Source organism: Thalia democratica, chromosome 5 (assembly GCF_965202585.1).
Source record: "Thalia democratica chromosome 5, ktThaDemo2.hap1.1, whole genome shotgun sequence".
In the NCBI taxonomy this organism is placed as follows: domain Eukaryota; kingdom Metazoa; phylum Chordata; class Thaliacea; order Salpida; family Salpidae; genus Thalia; species Thalia democratica.
In genome coordinates, this window is record NC_139169.1 from 41113152 (window position 1) to 41135519 (window position 22368).

General features: G+C 23.2%; 1 protein-coding gene across 1 annotated transcript in view; it reads left to right on the plus strand.

Annotated features, from left to right (window-relative positions):
* The first annotated feature begins 275 nt into the window (after positions 1-275).
* LOC145836535 (uncharacterized) overlaps positions 276-22368 on the plus strand; it is a 35043-nt gene continuing 12950 nt past the window's right edge. Inside the window, exons 1-10 of the mRNA XM_082944330.1 lie at positions 276-379; positions 3235-3358; positions 3493-3550; positions 8675-8746; positions 9924-9987; positions 10648-10729; positions 10868-10915; positions 11265-11312; positions 11742-11989; positions 12080-12214. Coding sequence (XP_082800456.1) covers positions 3237-3358; positions 3493-3550; positions 8675-8746; positions 9924-9987; positions 10648-10729; positions 10868-10915; positions 11265-11312; positions 11742-11989; positions 12080-12214 — 877 coding nt within the window. The 5' untranslated portion in view covers positions 276-379; positions 3235-3236. The remainder of the gene's footprint in view (positions 380-3234; positions 3359-3492; positions 3551-8674; positions 8747-9923; positions 9988-10647; positions 10730-10867; positions 10916-11264; positions 11313-11741; positions 11990-12079; positions 12215-22368) is intronic.

The window sequence follows — 22368 nt, forward strand, 5'->3', positions numbered from 1 at the left end:
TATAAGTTAGAAAGTACATGATAAATAAAAAAAAAAAAATTGAAATACTTTGTCTTGAAATCTAGAAATTGTTTTATTAGCATCCAGTAATAAATAATAATTTTTATGAGATTGCTAACTATACAAAAACTTAACAACCAATAAAAGCTAAAATCATTCAAATTCCTAGTAATTAATTTATAACAATTATTGTTTAGTAACGAATAATATCTTTTAGTTATGTAAAATAATATACATTAATTAACAAGGTTTTAAAATTTATCCAAGCATAAATAATTTAAAAAAAATTCTGTAAACACTGATGTTGATAAATGTTCATTTGATGATTTGATCAACACCAAAACATATCACTAAGTATATTATCAAGATTTGCAATACTGTGAGTTTTACAAATGTTCTTATTTACAGACTTTCTACATTTATAAGACATAAAAAAAATATTTTTGTATAAATAGCTAGTAGGACAGTCTTTAGCTTATAAATTAGTAAATCTGTTCATTTATAAAATCAAAGTTTTTTATCAAATACTATCAATTAGGTGTGTATGCCTACTTTTAAATATGTTGTTTAACTTTTTTAAATTTTAGTTTAAGACTAAGAAAAATTTACTTAACATATTTATAAAAAAAATAGTTTTGAAGTATCTTAATTCTTTGTTGTAATTTAAGAAATCAATGAATTTCGGAAAATAATTTGAAGAATTTAATAAATATGTTTAAACATATTTTTTCCATTTTCTTAGATAGTTATTAAACTATAATTTAATTAGAAAATTGTTTAAACCATTATTTATATGTTGAAAAAGCTTAATTAAACATATTTCACTTTTTTTTTTAACACACTTTTTTTATACACTAAAAACTACTGTGTAAAATTTTAATAGGTTTTTTTTCTAAAATTATTCATTTTAAACTACTATTTTTTTCATTTTTTCATATCTATGTGTATCTAATTATATTTTTTTAATGAATTCTCAATATCAATTAGTAGATAAATTGTATACTGAAACATAAGTTTGACTATTTTTAAATTCAAAATACCCTTCATTTAAAAAAAAAACTTTTCATGGCCTTCTTGATAAATTGAAATTTTCAGTCTTTTAATTTTTTTTGTAAATCTAATTTTTATAGTTCTTTTGTTTGTTAACAAAATGATTTGGTATTTTTCTTGTTTAAAACTGTTAAAAGTTATGTTTTAATAGTTATATTAGGACTCAGTATTTACATATTCTATTTTTTTAGATTTTAGTTTTGAATAACTGTTAGAATTATTTGTTTACATACATATAAATATATGTTTTATTAACAATTCTGGATTATAAATTTAATATTACTTACAAAGTATAAAATTTGTAAAGCCCTTAAAGATTTTTTTTATTTAAATAAATTCAATTATGTTCATCTCAATTTACAGGATATACTAATTTTAATTAAAGTTAAGATTATGTTTTATTGCAAATTAAAATTATTACTTTTCAAGTAATATTAGGAGTGTTCTAAAATAAATAACAGTTTTGTTGTACATCCTTAAAACTTAGTAGTTAAAATTAACTTTATTTTTATATGAATGTGAGAAAAACCATTCTTGTTTATTAATTTGTTGTATTAAAATAAATTCAAAAAAGTTTTAGATTTTATATTCTTAATGTTCTTCGTTTGTTCGACATGTAAAGACATTTATATTATTTGAATCAATATTACTCTAATGTTTAAAAACAAAATTTTACAAAGGTAAATAAGTCAGTACTTGAAAATCTTATATAAAATATGCTTTTTCCTTTGAAAAATTGTATACTCCAATCTGTTTTAGCTATATAAAAAAAAGAAAAAAAAGACAATAAGTTTTACAAAAGTGACTAATTTGAAAAGTTTCAATAAATCAAATTTTCTCTTTATAGTCGGTACAGAGATTAATTGACAAAACCAAAGTCAAGAGCATGTTGCTGTTTGTATTTACTTTGTGGTTAAAAGTAACAAACCTGTTTTATAAGTATACTGTGTTATAATATTGGATAAAAAAAAGTTTTGATTTTAAAAATATATTTGATGTCACTATTGAATTTATTTATATTTTTGTTTTATACATACATACATTTTAATATCTCAATAAGTTAAATTTTTTTTAAATGTTTTAAATACTTAAGTTACAATAAGCATTAAGTATGTTTATAGCTTTTAAGTGTGACAAGCAGTACTAACCACAATCAAATTTTACAAATGTAGTTATTCGCTATATTAAAACTTTTAATATTATTTATAAGTTAAGTTCTAAATATAAAGTTTGAAATAGAGTTTTATTTTGATAAGTAATTTGTTTAAATATAATTTTATCTGACATGTTAGAAGAGAAAAAAATGTTGGATACATTCGTATGCTAAACAATATGGTAAAAAAATAATTAAATTCTGAGGTTTTTTACTATAAAATTACAAAACACCAGTAAAACTGTATAAACATCAAATGTTTAGGTAAACTGTTTCTTATTTTTTACCTTTTTTTGTTTCATGTGTTACTTATAGTTTTAACTTTAAATATTATTTAGATAATAAGCAACTTTCAAGTTAAAGAAATAGTTAACCTAGTTTGATGCCACACTTTAATAATTTAAAATATCTTTCAAGCTAAATATTTAATGATTTACAAAGGAATCTGTTGAGTAAATAGAAAAGTAAATTAGAAAATTGCATTTGTCGCAGTAGTCAGCTGCATAAATTTTCTTGAATTTAGAAATAACTGTTTTTGTCAACTTTTATGTTATATTTAGCTAAAATTTGTAAAAAGAAACTGTTTTAATTTTCATGAATCCATTTAACAACAATATTATGTCTTGCAACTTGAATTTTTATAATTTTCTGACTTCATCTAATCTTTATGTAAAATAATTTTAATTGTACCAGACAAGACAATTAAACTGTATCCGTGGAGTATGACTCAATAATCGAAAGGTTTTTTTTTGTACACCAGGTCCTTGAAAGAAACTTTTTTTAGTGATTATTTGTCGTTCAGTAAACATTATATATTAGTAGATAGTTTTATGTGTTTTTTATTTTTTAAAACTTAACTTAATGTATTAAAAAATATGATCAAAACTCATTAATAAATGACAAAAATGCTTAAAACACATAATTGTTTACGTGTTTTGACCTGCATTCAATATGTGAAATTGTGCTGTAGTTTACTGTATTCTACTTTTAAAAAAGTGAATGCTTATCTTTAAGCATAATATTAAACGCAGAGATGATGACAAAAATTTATCTGCCAAGGTCTTACGCGCTGGGGGTGTATATTATGATATACTTGTTTCTGATGACATGGACCACCTACGTCATCAAGTTTCCGGATAGCTTATTGAGCCCAGTGTTTGTTTTTTGTTGTTGTTTTACTTCATAAAATTCGATAGTTTAGTTGATAAATTGTATACTTAACTTCACCAAAATGCAACATAGCTTTTTAAGCTTGTGTTTGATGTTAAAAAAAGTTCAATATTTTATAGGCTTTTCAGGCCAACTGTTGCGAAAGGTGAAATGGAAAAGAGCATTGACATTTTAAAAGTTAGTATTGTTTTGTATTTTTTCTTGTATACTTTTGTATTATAAGTAATTTTATGCAAATATATATTTGAGAGTATGCTAAATTGATGAGATTGTATTGTTATTATAGAGGACAACAATATGATATTATAAGGTAGAAATAAGTTGGGTTTTAATAAATCAGACGAGCAAAGTACGTCTGAAGTTAAAAAATGATATATAGTAATAGAAAGTTTATCTTTGATTCGAACAAAAGTTCTTTATACTGAAATATTTTTTGTTATGATTTTTAAAAGGTCTTCTTTAAGCCAATGATAGTATAAATATTTGAGTTCGGTCTTTACAGGATCAAAAATAGTATAAAAAGTGATAAACAAATGTTATAAAAAGTAACTCCAACTAAGAAATATGGCTGTAAATTAATTTCTCAAAACTAAGTGTTTATTATGTATAAATTGTTTTTGCATGCAATCTGTTTCACGTTTTTAAACTTTGTACTTAAGGAGCTGTTTGTGCTGTTTTATAGTGTTTTTATTAGCAGATGTAAAACTTTTGAATTTGAGTAATGTTTATATTCTCATGAATTATATTAGGTTAATAAAGATATTTTAATGTATATTGTAGTTATTTTAACTACTCGTCATACTATTTAAAATTACTTATTATCAAATTATTTAAGATATTTAAGAATATTTCAAGTGTGTAATATTTTAATATTATGTTTATTTCAGTATTTCTGATGCGACTGTTTTAATTTTTTTCCTGAAAGTATTAGAGCCTTTTTTAGATAAAAGTTTTCTAAACAATCACTACAATCAAGCCATAACATGTATTAACAATCATAATTTGTTTTAGTCAACAAGTAAACTACATATTATTTTGTTTTAAACTTTTACTAATACATACAAACCAAATTTTAATGTTATAATGTTCAGTAACAAAAAAAGGTTTATGGCTTTAAAACTAAATAGTTTTAGAAATTATATGTTATATGGACACTTTATGTTTTATGTTGCCAAGTTTTGTATTGATTTAACAAACATTTTTTTAATTGAAAAACTATATATCTAATTTAGTTAAGTCAAAATTTTTTCAGAAAGGAAACATAAAGTTTTTACTTAAAATATTATTAATAACTTACGCCAATATTTTTAATCAAGTAAAATAAAACTAATTAAAAAGGGGTATCTAAAAAAAAAAGGTTTATGTTTGCTTATTGGATTATTACTTGGCTTACAGATAAACTTTTTTGTTTTTTGAGTTCAATAATATTATTTAATTGAAGATTTTTTCTTTACAAATGCATTTTAAAGTTTTCAATAAATTATTAAATTATTACTATTTTATTTATCATTAGTACTTATTATTTTAATGGAAGAAAAATCAAAAATAAAAAGTGTACCACTAACAAATTTATTTCCGAATGTTTTTGTAAATACTGAGTTACTGAACTCCTTTTATGATTTCTTTGATGAAAATCATAGGATTTTCCAATGTCCACCTTGTTTTCAGGTTAAACTTATTTTCTAGAGCTTTATCTTAAATATTTTAATAATTTAAATATATACTATGTTACCAATTCAGTGAGTTCAATATGTATAAATTATAAGTAAGCAATATTGTAGTTCTTTATAAATGGCGTTTGGTTTACCAAAAGAGCGATAATGATATTTAACAAAAGTTTGTTTCCTTTTTTAATCAATATTTTAATTTTACAGTCAGTCGGTTACTAACATTTAACTAATTGACTAATTTGCCCATAAGGTAGTTTTTAGTTTAAAAAAAAAAACGACCTCTTTTTGTTTAAAAGTCATTAATGTGTTCTACAAAATGAGATCTATAACTCAAAAAATTAAAGAAAAGGATTTGGTGAATATTTTAACATCCTAGAAAATTGAAACTTAAAAATTTTCTGTCCATACCTTAGCACGGAATTTTTTTTACAAAAATTAACATTTCCAAAAGTTAAATGTTTTTTATACTCAATAAATCTGCCTTATATTTTAGACTTTAACCTTTCAGATTTTACGAGCTCGTATTAATATTATAAATATTTTTTTTTTGTTACCCCACTTAGATTTTAATTAACAGTATTCCCAAAACTTCTTCTAATCTAAATTTATTTAACTTGGAAATACTAATGCGATGAAGTAAAGTTTCTTTACAACAAAATATTCTTTTTTCAAAATTAAACTGAATTAATTTAAATAATTCTTTAAATAAGGCTATTGTTTAAGACTTGGCTAAAAATTAGGCTTAAATGTTATACTTATAAATAAAATATTTAAATAAATTCATAAAGAAAATTATAAAACTTAAAAATTTTATTGTTACTTTTTTATTTTTACCCTTGTTTCTAACGAAGAGGTATTCAGAGTGACATGTTATAAGATTTTTTCTCTTCAGATATGATAAACAAAATTAGTTTTAGTTAAAAAATGCATGAAAACATATGTATTATAGTTTAGTTACTTGCTGAAATATATTTTGTTTAGTGTAATACCACTTAATTTTTAAAAGATCATGTTTGTGACAACAAATGTAGCAATGAGTTGATGATTTAGATAATTTCAATCAATTTTATCATAAATAACAAAATTTTAAGTAATTTGAACACAAGTGTCTTATTAACACAAGATGTTGTAGTTTGTAAATTACGTTTTAATTAAACATTTCTTACTGTAAAAAAGAGTACGCAATTATTGTTTTGTCTAATTATTATAAATTACTTGATTAAGTTAATTTTTTAATCAAACTACATAAACCTTAAAAGGTCCAAATTTAATTACCTAACACCATCTGATTGTATTTAAGTATATTAAATTTATAATTAAATTAACTACAAATATAATGAAAAGTAGTAGTTAAATTAATAATAATACAAAACAAAATTATGTCTAAGTTAAACACTTGGTAAAAAAACATAAAATCTGTATGGACAACAGTCTATTTGAACAGCTTGAAACTTGAGTTTTGTATAGTAAAAAAAAATGCTTTTTTAATTTAATGATTATTAATTGAATTAATGATTAAAACGATAAAACACACTTTTTAGTTTTAGTTAATTGATTCACTTGTAACTTCCTTTAGTTTAAGCTTTGTGGATGTTATTTGAATAATTTCCATGTTTAAATTTTCATGATTATAATGGACCAATGCTTCTTAAGTATAAAAATATCTACGAAGTCTCTTCATACTAAATGAAATAAAAAAGAAAAGTATGTGCTACACAGGTTCTTAAACTATTCTAAACATTTTTATTTTTAAGATTTGGCCTTCAAATTAGTTCGTGAAAAACACATGTAATTTAAATGCTTATAATAGAAAATTACATATGGCTATGTCATAATTCGGGTTTAAGCACAAAACGACAGTAAGAAAAATTAATAAAATTTTTGTGCAAAGTATTAAAATCATGTTAATTTATAACCGTGTTTTTCAGAAAGAGGCAATATGTGGTATAATAACGTACAATTGCAAGTAGGAATTCCGAAATATAAGTTTTTATATTAAAACTTTCAACTTGATTGTTGTAAGCACTGATTAAAATCGATCCTATTAAAATTTACCAAGGAAGTGTATGGGCATTTGTTGAACAATAAACTAGAATGTTTTTTACTTTTTTGAAAACAATAATCACAAGTACAATTAATTTATAAAATTATCATGAAAAACAACCTTTTCTAAAGTTCATCGACATCAGGTGCTAGTCTGTGCTTGTTTTGTTATTTGTTTTATTGCACAAAAATGTGAAGTGCTTTTTAATTGTTTTTCTTCTCAAATAATTATTCTGTACAAATGATGCAATTTTTTTCTCATGAAAAACAAGTGTTTTTGGGACAAAGTTATTGCAGCTTTTTGTCTTGCTGTCACATGCTAGTTTTTGTCTGCATCACGTCCATATTTTCACTCGTCTTTTTAATTGTTTTCCTTCTTAAAATAGATTGCACGAGTATTTCTTACTAAAACAATTTGTAACACGTCAATCAAGTCTCTTTTATAATGGAGGCAATTTTTTAGTTAGCTAAACACTTGTTAGTTCGTTTTATTATTAAGATTTAAATATGACTAATTATTTAATTTTCACGGTGGTACATAGCAGTTGCTGATTTTAATGCAAAACATACATATTGTGCTTTTACAACTAGATATCGGAAATAAAATTTCATCTAGTTTTGTTATCAGTGTTTATTGCACTTTAGGTCACTTATTCACTAATCACTATACAGTACACGTAGATATTTAGTTTATTTAATTATAGTTTTTGTTATCTTTAGTTGAATTATATTTCTACTGCAATGTTTCTAAATTGTTTAAATATGTACACAGTTTTTTCCTGACTGAAAAAATCTGTTCACAAAATAATTAAACATCCAATTATTTTCACTAAGAATAGTGTTATACTTGTTTGGCTGTCTTTATTTGTGTTGACTATTACAAAATATCCAGAAAAATTAAGTAAAAAGTTATAAATATAATAAAAACTGTATACTAAGCAACTTTTTTTTAATGCATTGTTAATTGATTTATACAATCACTGTTGTTCACAATTTTGAAAACACTGACGTAGTACATAAATCTAGATTATACCAATTCATCGAATGTAACTGAAAATAGGAGGTATATTGAACAATGTTTGTTTCATTTTTAGTGAGGTATATAGATAAATAATTAAAAACTTATGGTGTTTTTATTTTAAACAATTTAAATCGAAAAGCTCCAGGGTTGAAAGCTCCAGGGCATTATTACTCTTTCATATTAAAAGGTTTGAAAAAAATACACCCAATCTTTATTATTATTATCTGATTTTAAGTTTGTTCCGATTACGTTTAGTTTCTTACATTTAATAAAATAAAGAATTTCAAACTTGATTGAACTACATAGAAGCAAATATCACTAAACTTATGAAAAAATAAATTAAATAATAAGTGCTTGATATTTTACTAATTTCATTAGGCTAATTATTAAGTTATGATGCCATGAGATTACTTAAACTAATGTTTTTCAGTCAATAAATTAGTTTGTAATACAAAATATCAAAAATAAAAACAAAAGTTATTTTCATATAAATTTGAATGCTGACTGTTAATGAAACATTAACTTTCTTGGCATTTAAGAAAATAATATTGAAAATTAATTTTTTAGATTTTCCGCCAATCCTTTTGCTCATTTGTGATGATATGGATTTTGACGAGCTGGATTATTTTGAGTGCTTTGGTAAGTATGTGTTAGTTAAAATATAATAATAATATAATTAATAAGAAGTACAACAACACAAAATGTTTTTCTAACTGTTCTCCCTTGATATAATGTTTAGTCAAAACTAATCACTTAAGATAAGCTAAAACATTTATTTTTAACAACACTTGTTTTTTGAAGTTTAAATTCTAATATAATTCACAATAATTATTTTTAAACTTATATACTAAGTAAACAATTAAAATTATAACCTTTGTGTCGACTATAAAGTTTTTCAAAAAAAAAAAATTAAATGAAACTAAGTTGCCTATAAATTTTGTTAATTAGTTTTTTATTTCAAATATTGTATATAAATACTAAACTAATTATCAGTATAAGATAACATATTAACCACAGATGTGCAGGGATTAGGCAGCCTTTTATAAGTCGTGAGCTAATTTTATTAAAAAAAGATATTAAAAAGTCTTTGCAGACCGTAGTCATTCTAAAATAGTTGTAACAGTTAATATAAAAATACTATCACAAGACTAAAATATCATAATTTAGCAATAAAAGAGCAATAGTAAAATATAATTATAAATTAAGAGCCTAATTTTAAGGTTTTACCACCGAGGTTTTTCTTTTTATTGTTTTAAAAAAGTACTTTGCGTTCCGTATATTTTGACTTTGAAGGCCGCATTTAGCCCGCGAGCCCGCGTTTGCCGATCCTTGCTTATAGTTTACTCTGGTAAACTCCACAAATTTATTAGAACTAACTAAAATATTCATATCTATGTAGTATAATTTTTTGTTTACATTTTTGTAGGGTCTAAAGTAGTTTATTTTGTGTATTTGTCCAAATAAACTTTGGTTTAAAATTTAACTGTTTAATTGAATAATTTTTTTTTGATTAAGTTATTCGATTAGTGTATTTAAAGTCGATTTTTAGTTAAACTAATATTTTAATATAAAGTATTTACTAAGTATTTTAAAAACTTATGTCGCAAATAAAAAGTTTTTAATTAAAAAGTAATTTGGCACAAATACCTAAAAATACATTGACAAAATAATTCGTTCTATACTTCTACAAAAAGGTTAAGTCAATAAATTTGAATTAAAGTATTATTTTACAATTTTGTTTAACTTATAGTAGAAGTTAGGATTTCGTTTCACAACCGAAACATTAAAGTAAACTTTTATACTATTTTTATTACAGTTGATTGGAATAAATTTACCACTGTTTTCACGGTACATTAAGATTGGTGAAGCTCCTAAAAAATGTTTGTTTGAGTTTTTATTAGCTATGATGAATTTATTAAAAAGTTTTTCCTTAAAAGTAGTTACTAAGTATATTGTACAAATCTGTACGATTGATAATACCATCGAATGTAATTTCATTTAAAATTTATATTTTATGTGATCATGTTTATATTTGACCGTTTTTAATTCACACCTTTGATTTAATTTTTTTTTATTTTTTATTTATAAAATGAAGATAAAAAACATAAGTTAACTTTTTTCAAATTTAAATGTGAAGAAACACAGTTTAAAAGGTAAATTTGTTATTTATTTTTGCTTAAAATTATTACTAAAGAGTTTTTTGGTTGTAGAAGTCACAAAATTAGCAAAGCCGTAAAGTTTTTTTTTTGTTAGCAAGTATACATATATTAAAAACTTTGTTTTGTTTAAAATCAATAAGTCTTTAATGATTTACTGATTTAAAATTTTCCAAGCTATTTATAAATTTTAAAATTATTTTTAAACTATAGAAGTCGGAAACTAGTGTATAAAAGAATACTTTTAAAAGGAGTTTGGCGAATATATCCAAAAAAACATAAACATTTTATTTAAAAAAAATTACGATGAAACACTACTAAAGATGTTCCTGAGAATTTTATTGTAAACATGAATTATAAATTCATAATAATGAAATATGTCAGGTACTCACTGCCGATGTAGGGAAGCACGTGCTGCTCCATCCAACTTCGACCTTCAACGGGACTTCAACGAATTCATGGAAAGGTAGTTTTAATTTTGATTTTTAAAGTTTGTATAAACTAAATAGTTTTGTAAAGTTTCATTATAAAATTTTTTGTTTTAAAAAGTATTTAACCTTAAATAAATTTGATCTAATTGAAAAAGGATGTTATATTTTAACAGAATAATGAACGAAGGCGTCAGCGATCGTGATGAAACATCAGATGACAGGTAAATTAAAGCGAATTAAAGAAATTTTTGAAAAGAGAATTGTTTTATTACTTTACATAATTTTACAAACATGAGTTTTTAATTAGTTTTCAAATTTAAAAGGTTAAAGTTGTTTCTATGTTTGACATAATAGTTTTTATATACCTTAATTTTAAAACAAATACAAAAAACTTCTGAAGGAAAGAAATGTTTGTTGTTTTTTCCTTGAAAAATAATTGATAATTTTGATGCATTTAATCTTGTTTTTTTCTGTTGTAACTTTTATGTAAGTAATGTAATTTGTTTATTACATACAATGTTTAAATCCTCAACGAATTCCATTTTGAAAAGAATATAATTTTGATTACAGAATAAAAATCCAGGAAGTCAGTGATCAATATGATTCTTCGGATGACAAGTGAGTTGAACTACTCAAGATTATTTGAAAAATATGAGTTTTAATTATTTTTGCAATTAGAAATGAAAGTTGTTTTAAAACAAAAATCTTTCGAAAAAAACTAATATTTCTTGTGGATTTCATTAAAAAATACTTGGTTATTTTTTAGTATAAATAGTATGTAAATTCTTACTGTTGCATACAATTTTCTAGATATCATTTAACTAAAAAAATGTCAGTGATATTAAAAAAAAATATTGTTATAACACCTCATAGTATTATGTGTATAAGTTATAGAATAAGCCTTATAGAACATTACTAAATATAATTTTTTAACGGTTATTGATTAAGATTAGTAAGGTGATGAAAATAGGATATTCTTATTAGTTTATTTAGTTGGTATAAATATTCATATGAGCAAATGAAGATAATTAATTTTCTTAATTTTAGATCTTTCAAAGTATCCATTGAATCGGATACAGAGGATCCGGAATATAATGAGAGAGATGAATCCAAAAAAGAAGTTTCGAACAAAATTAAAATAACCGCATCTAGAAGTAAATGCTCAAGTTCAAACAATTACGAAGGAACTGAAAACAGTGAATTCATAAATTTCATGAAAAGCATGAAGATTTTGAGTTTTGAAGACAAGGAAACAATGAGAATAAAGTATATGAATCTACAAAAAAATCTGCAAGGTTCGTTATATTAAAAAAATTTAAGATGTAGCAACATTTGCAGTACTGTTACATAGAAAGACTTAATTAAAATTATTTTCCACTCACCAGAGCCGTGTGTGTTGGATAATTCGGAGTACAGCACAAGTGGAACACCCGCTTGCGTCGAGGAGTCTGACAGCAACGAGTTGAAATCCGCAATCAGAAACAATAAAAGTGACTTCCTTGTCAAGCAGAAAATTCCTGGTAGTCTTTGCGCTGTTTCGCTGCCAAATTTGTACCAAAATGCAAAAAATGTAAGTTATTCTGAACTAATTGAAAAAATAGCTGTCAATTTTAAGTTGTGTAAAAATGGTTAATATTTTTTTAAGATATTGCTTAGTATCTTATATGTAGATTGTAATAATTATTTTTTAACTATGTAATATATTTGTATTTAAATAAGTTAAGTTATCTATCTTACATAAGTTTTATTGTTTAACACTGTAACGTATTATATGAATATAAAATTTTGAATTACAGTGATGTTACAAAATGTTAATTACAATTAAACTATGATAATATGTAAAATATTTCAGGTACAGTTCCTAAGCTTGGTAAACAATCTAAAATATTTCAAAGTCAAAAATGGATAATAATAACATAATAATAAAGTATTTTAAAAATTTCTTGTATTTAGTTGTAACTTACGTAGAAATGTAAATTATAAAAGTATTTGTTTATTCCATTAGTTTTAACTACTAACTAATTATAAGTCATATACAAATATTTATTTTCAAGTTTCTTACTTTGATAGATAATTTAATTTAACGTTACTTAAAAAATTGTTATTGAATTTTAATTTGTTAGTTTTGAATACAAGCAAAACTAGGTTTAATATCATGTTTAAGCTGAACAACTATATTTGTAAATAATGTGTTTCTAACAATTTAGTTTTCAACTGGCATTCTTTTTTTTTATAACTCGATCATCTTGATAATTAGCGTTTCCTACTTGACCAAGTTAGAAATGTAATACAAAGTTGTCAAAAAGCCTGAAGTTAGAGAAATCTTGATAATAACTTGGAATTTTAAACTATTTTTACATGTAAAATAACGAAATTTCGATTAGATACGAAAAATCTATCATAAAGAAAAAAAAAGTATCATTGCAAAAACTATTCATAAAAAACACATTTAAAATAGCTTTAAAATATCTTTTCAATGTTTGTATACTATTTAAGATAGTTTTTTCACCCCAAGTTTATTTTATACTTTAAATGAACTAAAATCTTGTTTTCAAAAATCTTATAAGTTAACAAAATAGCTTTGACAACTCTGGTACTAACTAGAGTTGTAAAAGTTAGAAAAGAAAAAAATGAGATGAGTGCTATTAAGAAATAAGAATTGAATAAACAGACTTATAAAGACTATAAAGTTAACAAAGTATCGTAAAAAAGTTTAATCACAATAGGCTGATAAACTGTATCTCATTTTACTATGATTATAAATAGAATAATTTAAGCAATTTATACATATATATAATATATTTATTTATAGTACTTAACAGCAAATTAAAAGTTACAATATGCTGATCATATAGATAAATAGATTGTTTTGTGTAAGCAGATAAGGTTGCCAAAAACCCAAAAAATATCTGGATTTTGGTAATTTAGGCAAAAAAACCTGAAATTTAAAAAAAATTGAAATTAGAAAAACCTAGAATTTTGAACAAAAATCACTAAATACCTGAAAAAACATGGAATTTTAAACAACTTTTACATGTGACATGATTAATTTCGATAGTATACGAGAAGTCAATCATATAAAATTATATTGAGAAAATAATGTAAAATAAATAATTACATTTACAGTAACATTACAGTATCTTCTTAATACTTTTGTACCATTTAAGACCTTGAACTTAATTTTATACTAAAAGTAAACAAACAAATTGTACTTTAAAAAACTTAAATGAAGTTTATAGAACATGGAAAAACTTCAAAAAACCTTTTGCAACCCTAAACCAAATATTTATTCTTTTTAAAAAGGTTGAAGCTCTTTTATTAATTTTAAAATAAAAGCAATATTATTTGCTGTGAAGTATTAAGTATTGCATTTTTAGTCAAATTAAGTAAGTTAAGTGTTATATTTTTTATTTATTTATGCATAGTTTTTTATAACTTATTTATATGAATTTTCCACAAAATTTATTTCTTATATATTTATTAATTTTACTTTTCTATATGACTTGATATTCATCAAATTACCTTTAACCAAAGCATTTATTTTTTTAAGATAATAAATTTATCCTTATTTTAAAGGTCTTACTTCTGGAATTAATCCACACTATCTTTCTGTTATTTGACTTTTAGAACTAGTTAAAAAAAGTATGTAATAATAAATATAAGTAAAAAAATGTCCTTAAAAATAAGTTATTAAATATGTGATTCAGTATTTAAATTGAAGATGAAGTTGCACTTGAAACCTGTATAATTTTTTTAAATTTTCGTTTTGCTTTTGTTTGAAATATTTAAAAAATATCTAAGTATTTATTGAAATGAGTTGTACTATTGTGAGTTGTAGAAGTTTTGTAATGGTTTTAATGTTTCATTTTGAAAATAGAGTTGCACCACTTCATTCGCTGGAGGACAAATAACGAAAATAGGCAATGTTCTCGTAAGTTGTTCGCTTTTGAAATAATAAGTTTTAAAAGATAATAAAAATTTTTTAAAGTATTGTTTAAATAGCGACTTTATCAGTTTACTAATACATTTTGTATAAAGATCCAACTGTAAGGTTATTACGTAAAAAATTACAACTACATAACTCTAGAATGGTTAATTTTAAAGTTTGTTTTTATTTATAAATAAATCTTAGTGTTATAAAAACATACATTAGCTTTTAAATCTTGATATGTCAAATTAGTTCTAAGTCAAAAGATGCTTTAAAATACAAACTGTTTTGTTCATATTTTGATCATAAGAAATTTCAGTCAAACAATAAACATGATAGACTTTGACCAAAATGTAAAAACTTTTGTTATATTTTTCTTAACGTAGCTTTAAAGAAACTATAATAAAAAATGACTTGTTAGACTGAACAAAATAAGTTCAACCTTTTACTACAATTATCTATGTACTGGCAAAAGTACTACAACAAAATATCTCAACTACTAAACATGTTTTACAATTTTTAAAATTGTGCAACCTTTATTATAAGAGTAATTAATGCTTTGGTAAATAAAATTGAATGCTTTATAATTTTAGGTATCGCAACCACGTCAATTCACTGTTCAACAGAATTTGTTAGTTGTATTTTTGTTTATGTTTTAGTATTACTAATCTAATTTTGAATATTTAACTTCGTTTTTTTTTATAAAATACGGCATTTAGTGTAATAACTATTTGGTAATTTGAAAAAAAATCTTAAATAAAAACAGTTTCTTATATTTACAGTTTGGTTTTTAAGAAAGCAAAAATAATTTTTTAGTTAAATAGAATTTTAAGTGACAAATTCATACTGACAATTAATATTGAATGTTATTTTTTCAAAAATTTCAATAATGATTATTTTTTTAACACTGACATTCAACAAACAATATAAGAAAATATAAGTAGTTTAGTTGAAACTGATAATAATTTAGTGGCACTGATAATGAGTCTGATTGGAATGAAGTTGATGATGTTGTTTCAAAACAAAATCTGTGAAAGGAAGTATTTTGATTAAAATGATTGGTAAGTCTTTAAATTATATTTTTTGTTATATGTTAAAACTTTTTTTTTTTTAAATGTATAGTATATGTATGTGTAACCTTTAGTAAAAAATTAGATTTCTTAACTGTTTTAAATTGAAACTATTAGTAAAAAAAAATTAAGCATTAAATCAAAAAATAGATTAGTTTTCTGAAAAGGTTAATATTATGGTGTATTTATACAAGATAACTTACTAAAAAACTTGTATCTTTTTTACACTAAAAATTGGTACAAGAAAATAAATCGTTTCAAGTTCTATATTAATCAGGGTTGCCACTTTACCTGGAAAATCCTTGAAAAACCTGGAATTTGACAATTTAGGCAAAAACAAACCTGGATAAACATAGAATTTTAACAAGTTTCACATGTGCAGTAGTTAAATTTCGATTTGACTTATAAAAATCTAATACAAATAAAAAAATTTGTCATCCTCAAAATTTTTTTTTTTTATTCAAAAACATATATAAAGTAGCTTTACTGTATCTTTTCAATGTTCTTATACTATTTAACACGGTTTATTACCTTAAACTTTACTTTAAACTAAAAATAGACCCTAAAATGTGTACTTTTAAAAACCTGGAAGAAATTTGGAGAACCTGGAAAAAATTTAGAAAAAACGAGTTGCAACCCTGATTAATTTGAAAACTTGAACTATTTTGTTTTGCACTGTATTACGCTGTTTTAATTTTAAACGTTATGTGTTTTGTAAAAAAAAAAAAAGAAGTTATAAAATATTTTACATTAAGATATGTAAAGACATTATCTTGAAAGTTGTTATAAATATTTCTACTAAATCTCAGCTCTTTTAACGCATTAAGACAAACTTGAATTTTTGAAATATAATTATTTTATAAACTTAATCTAAAAAAAATGATTATTGTCCTGGACATGACTTTAAACTGTATCCTGGTGTATGACTCGATAACCGAAAGGTTTTTCCGTACACCAGGTCCTTGGACCAAATATTTGAGCGCTGTTTTTTTCTTTCAATAAATAATTTTGTATGAAAACATAATTAAAAAAGTATGATTAAGAAATATTTACATTATTTTATTTACAGAAACGGGCTTTCTTCTGGAAATGAAGCTTTGATGCCGCCCAATTGTTATACCTTTTTTTTTGTAAATAGCGTATCTGTCTCTAATCGTGTCTTTACATTCATTTTTTAATTTTACCTTTTTATGACCTATATTTCAATTTCTAGTACTATTTAAATACTTTTACATCATGTTTTTTTTAAAGTAATCAAGTTTCAATTAAAAAGTTTTCCAATCAAAAAGTTATAATGCAGTCTGATATCATTACAATGTACACAAAAAAAATATTTTGTCAATTTTTTTTGTAAATAAACTGGTGAAAATAATATTTTGTTTAAGTGTTTTTATTTTTTTTTTCTGAATTTAGCCTTACATAAGTAGTTTTAAATTATCTGCCACTTAAAATCAAAACAAAGGGACGTGTTTATTTCCGAACCACGAAGTACAACGTTTTGATAACTTAAAAAAAATTAGGAATAATTTAGTTGTTCATAATGGTCATGGAATTAATACGTTGGTTATAATTTATTATAAAAACTTACTTGTATAATAGGTTTTAGTGAAGGGTTTATGAACTATTTAGCAAGCGGTATTATCTGATATTTAATACGAAGTGATTCAGTTGTTAAAAAAAAGTTTCTGAATGAACTTTTAATATTACTTAATAAAGTTATTACTTCTTTACAACCATAATTCAGTAGAGAAAACAAAATTTTTCTAAGTCCTTCTTTTGTTAAGCATAATCTTTTTAAAGTTTAATCCATGTATAAAATTAGATGTGTATATATAATAGGTTAGTAATCTTATTTATATAGGGAGTAAAATTGGAAACATTTTCACCATGTCTTTATTCTATATCTTGAAGAGTTTTGTATGCTTACAAGTGACATTGTTTGTATTGAGATTCATTGCATAAAGTTCTTGAATTTGAGCCCTGAAGATAACTTTTGATCTACCAGATGCACAAGTCAAGATAGTGGCCAAGTAAATTTATAACAATAGTTCAATTTTTACACCATTAATTAAAGTGGACAAAGATTAAATGATTCAAAAATAAAAAGTTGAAGAAAGTAATGAAACAGAATGGCGTTGGTTTTTTTCATAAATAGAAAATGACACTATCATTTTTTATTAATATTATTAGGATAACATAACAATAAAGTCTAGGTGGAAGAAATTCTTACATTTTTAGGGTGGCTACTAAACCTGGAAATTATGAAATTTTTTTTTAATAGTTTATGAAAATACAATTAAGTCAGTACTTTGGACTATTAAACGGTTTTATATAAATAATTTTACACGTAAAACGGCTAAAAACGCAATGCAAGACAAATATGTATGAACAATTTAGGTTTATCAAGTTTTTTTTAAGAAAGCCGTAGGGAATATATAAAATAATAATTTTTTCATATCAAACATTAATTTTAACCTTTCACCTTGTTTTTGTAAAGAAAGTATTTTAAACTTGACGCTTTTAAATGCTTCACTAAAGTTTCAATCGCTCAACTTAATAATATTGACTGATTCACTAAAAAGAGTAATAGTACTATTATCTTGTTGAAATATAATAATAACAAAAGTTTGTAAAGTGCTAAATTTATTAGGTAGACACAAGTTTCTCTTTCTAAAATAATATCACATTTAAACCGAGTTCTAAAAATTTAAATTCAATTTTTTCAGAACTCTCTAGCTATGAATTATAAGTTTAACACCTAGAAACATGCGAAGTTGATTAAACCAAGTACTTTGCAAATTGTTATACTTTATGAATATATCTTTTAGCATCACATAAAATAAGTTTTCGACAGTTAAGGTAACTAGTTAGGCAAAGTTTCGTCCACAAAGTGTTAGCGTGTTTATAAAGCGAAAACTTTAATTTAACTTGAAATGGTGTTTGGTAAATTTATTAGAAAACTTGGATATACTATTTGTTAAACAATAATTTTTACATATTTACTAATATAATACTATATACTATAGTATATTTGTTATAGGCTAAAATTAGAATTATATAACTAAAGTTTTACAACTTATCAAAAAAAAGTTTTTTATTTGCCCAGCTCCAAAACACACAGATTTTTTTTTTGCAGAGACAAAAGTATTTAAATAGTTTTAATGCTTCCAGCAACTGGTAAGGCTAGCAATACTACTAATGATAAAAAAAAATTGTTTACTAATTCTCTAACAACAAACTTTGAACACAATTTATATCATGTTGATAATTTTTAGTGGTTAACCTTCTATAACTATGCATTTCTCAAAATTGATAAACTTTAAAACCCTAGTAATGCTAAATTGATAAGATAGTTCTTTTTGGCTGCACCAAAGCTACTGCTACTTTTTCCACTTACTGTTGTTTTAACTGAATTCGAAATTATTTTTCGCCTCAATCACTTGAAAATTACGGTTTAGTTTTTTTTTTTCTTATTGTAAGTTGTTACTATGTAACATAAATGCTACTTTTTTCTATCAAATCAATATTTTAAGTTGTTTATAAATATGAAAGGAGATAGCAAGTAATAAATAAGATATAGTTTTTGAGCATAAAACTTTATCCTTGGATTTAGCTAAACATACTAAATGGTCTATTTAATTTTCATCACAAAGTTTTAAAGAAAATTCAGATTAAAAGTTTTGTTGAGATTTTTTTGAGTTATATGTTTTAATACTGTTATACAAATTTAAATGAAAATTAAATGCTGTACAGAATTCTTGAGCTTATAAAAATTGAAGTTTATTAAAATCATATAATATTAATATTCAAAAACCGACAAACAGATTACATTGAGCTACAACGCTATCATGAATTATTAACTCAAAATAAAACTTTTTTAAAAGACTGCAAAAGCTTTGATTGAAATGTTAAGCAAAAATGAAGATTATAAATTTAGAACCGATTAAACTTTTTTTTTGAGTTTTGTTTTAAACTTGGTTGTTACAACGTAAGTAAAAAACTTTAATCTTCCAAGATATTTCTATAATCGTAAAAAAAAATATTTTATACATAACAAACTTTTTCTGGAACATAAAATATAACTTATCAAAAATTATGCGATTTTTTGCTTATTTAAAGATATTGATTTTAAAAACATTATATCTTAACTTACAGTCAATTTTTGGTTTTTGAAAGCAAAATTAAATTTTGGTTGTTAAAAGACTGTAAGTATTGACGGTCAAAAAAAGTTTTAAACAAAGATTTATAAAAAAGCTATTTAGTATTGACAGACAAAAACTCGATTTTTTATTACAGAATCAAACTTATATGCAAAACTAATTTCTTTAAGTTTAAATCTATTAAATGAACAAACAAAGCGATTAAGAAGCTTAGAATATTGAAGTATACATATTTGTATCGTAAAATTTCACTAATTCACTTATAAATGAAAAAATAAACAACAACATAGTTGCTGTAAATATAAAAAGCATCTTTCATAATATTATAAAAACATTTGGTTTTAATTACTTTCTGAAATTTCCATTTTATAAAGGATTTTTTATGTAAATCACTGGTTTATTTATTTGTTTTTCACTGGTTTATTTTCATAAGCAACTGATAATTCTGATAGTAAAAAAAAATTTTGCTTATAATCTAAAAGTTATTTAAAGTTTCTGTAAGTTTATTTCTAAAAATATTGAATTTTTTTTTTATGTTTGTGCTTAATTTTTGTTTTAGATCGATATTAAAATCTTTAAAACTTACAATACTTTAAATGTTACAACTAATAATCTACTTGATCAGGATATTTTTTCAAACCATTTATATTACAACTAAACAAAAATATTTATCATTGACTATATCTATAATATTACAACTATCGGGTATTAGAATTATTAGTTTAAGTATCTGCTAAAATGTTTTTTTACTAAAATGCATAGTTATTTTCCACATGCAAGAACTTTTGACTTTGAATATAAATAAGTAAAAACACAGTAATTATTATGCAAAACTATTTTACTGTAAAATTTATTTGTATTTTGAGAGTAATACTTAAATGTGTTCTGTTCAGTACAATTATACAAAGCAGATTCAGTAGTCTTTTGTGAGTTATATGTTTGTATTTATTTTTTAAATTTGTTACTGCTTTCAGTATTTTACGACAATCTACGCTGAATACAAATTAAAAAAAAAATTGTTATAAAGTTGGCAAGATAGCTTTAACTTTGATTAATACACATTAGTTTTTTTTATACTAAATATTTTATTTACTTAAAGTTTTCTAAATGTTTGTAGTCAATCAAAATTGGCTAAATATTTTACTTGGCAGTAAAAAAGAAGAGTTTCTTTTTTCTGGAAGTATATAAAGCAAAACAAAAAATTCAGTATTCTGCGGTTTATAGTAGGTAGGTAGTTTTCCATCACTATCACAAATTAAATAATACAAAAAAGTAATACAATGCTTTATGAAATTGTTGTAAATTTAAGCATGTTGTCATATATAAAACACCATTAGAATAATAAGCAAATAATCAGCTGTAAACAACAAATGAGAAGTAATATAAATTATACCAAATATAAAAAATCATTAACTTTTATGACTGTTTAAAGAACAAATTTCCAGAAGTTTTCATCAGCTAAACAAAAAAAAAATATTTATTCGACATCATAGTAACAGTCCTGGACAAGACGTTAATAGGTTTTGTGTTGTGCGACCGATAACCTAAAAGTTCTTCGTGCAGGTTTGATCGTTGTACCAAATATTTTGAGCGTCTTTTTTTTTTGTCGTTTAATAAACTACATCTTAAAAAAAATCATCATTATTAAAAAATTATCAAAAAAAAATTAGTTATAATATAATTTTTTATAGTTAGTATTAAGTTTAATAAGAAGCAATTTATACTTTTGGTCAGAAAAAAAAGTCGTACTATACTAATACGACTGTTTTCATACAAACATCTGAGTGTGTAAATTCAATACTCTTACAGACACGGTCTTAGATTTTTTCTGTTATTGGCCATTTTCGTCGTAACTTATATTCAAGGTGAGAATAATGCCAAAGGATATTCGATTAATTAATGAAGTAAAAAAAATCTTTAAAAACAATCTTTCTGTAATTTCATATCAACTATATTTTTTTAAATTGTGCAGAAATCTACAAAAACTAATATTTTATTTTTTTTTTGTTTTTTAAGGCTGTTATAAAGTAATATTTAAGAATTTATTTTTAGTGAAAATAGAACCTTTTTAACTAACTAAGTTTGAAAACTGCTGTTGTTGCCAATCATACTAGTATGAATTGATTAACCCCAAAAACATTTATCTATAATAACTTTATATAATTGATCTATCTGTATTTAATAAATACATTATAAGAGGGTGTAAAGTAACTATCTTATTTTGACCAGATGACTTAAAAATTGTTTAAAATAAATTTTTTATAAAACATTTCATTGAAACAAAGTTGTCATTTAAATAGACATTGTATTTGAAAACAATCCAAATGTTATATGCTGGATTTAACAAATCAGCATTTGCATAAGCTGCTATTAGCATGCAATGCATGTATAAAAAAAAACAGCAAGGTTCTTGATATTGAAAGTTGTAAAACTGAATCATTCAGATTTTTGTATGAAGTTTAATACTTATTTTTCTACCATATGTTTTACTTGATGGTTTGAAGTATGACTGTAAT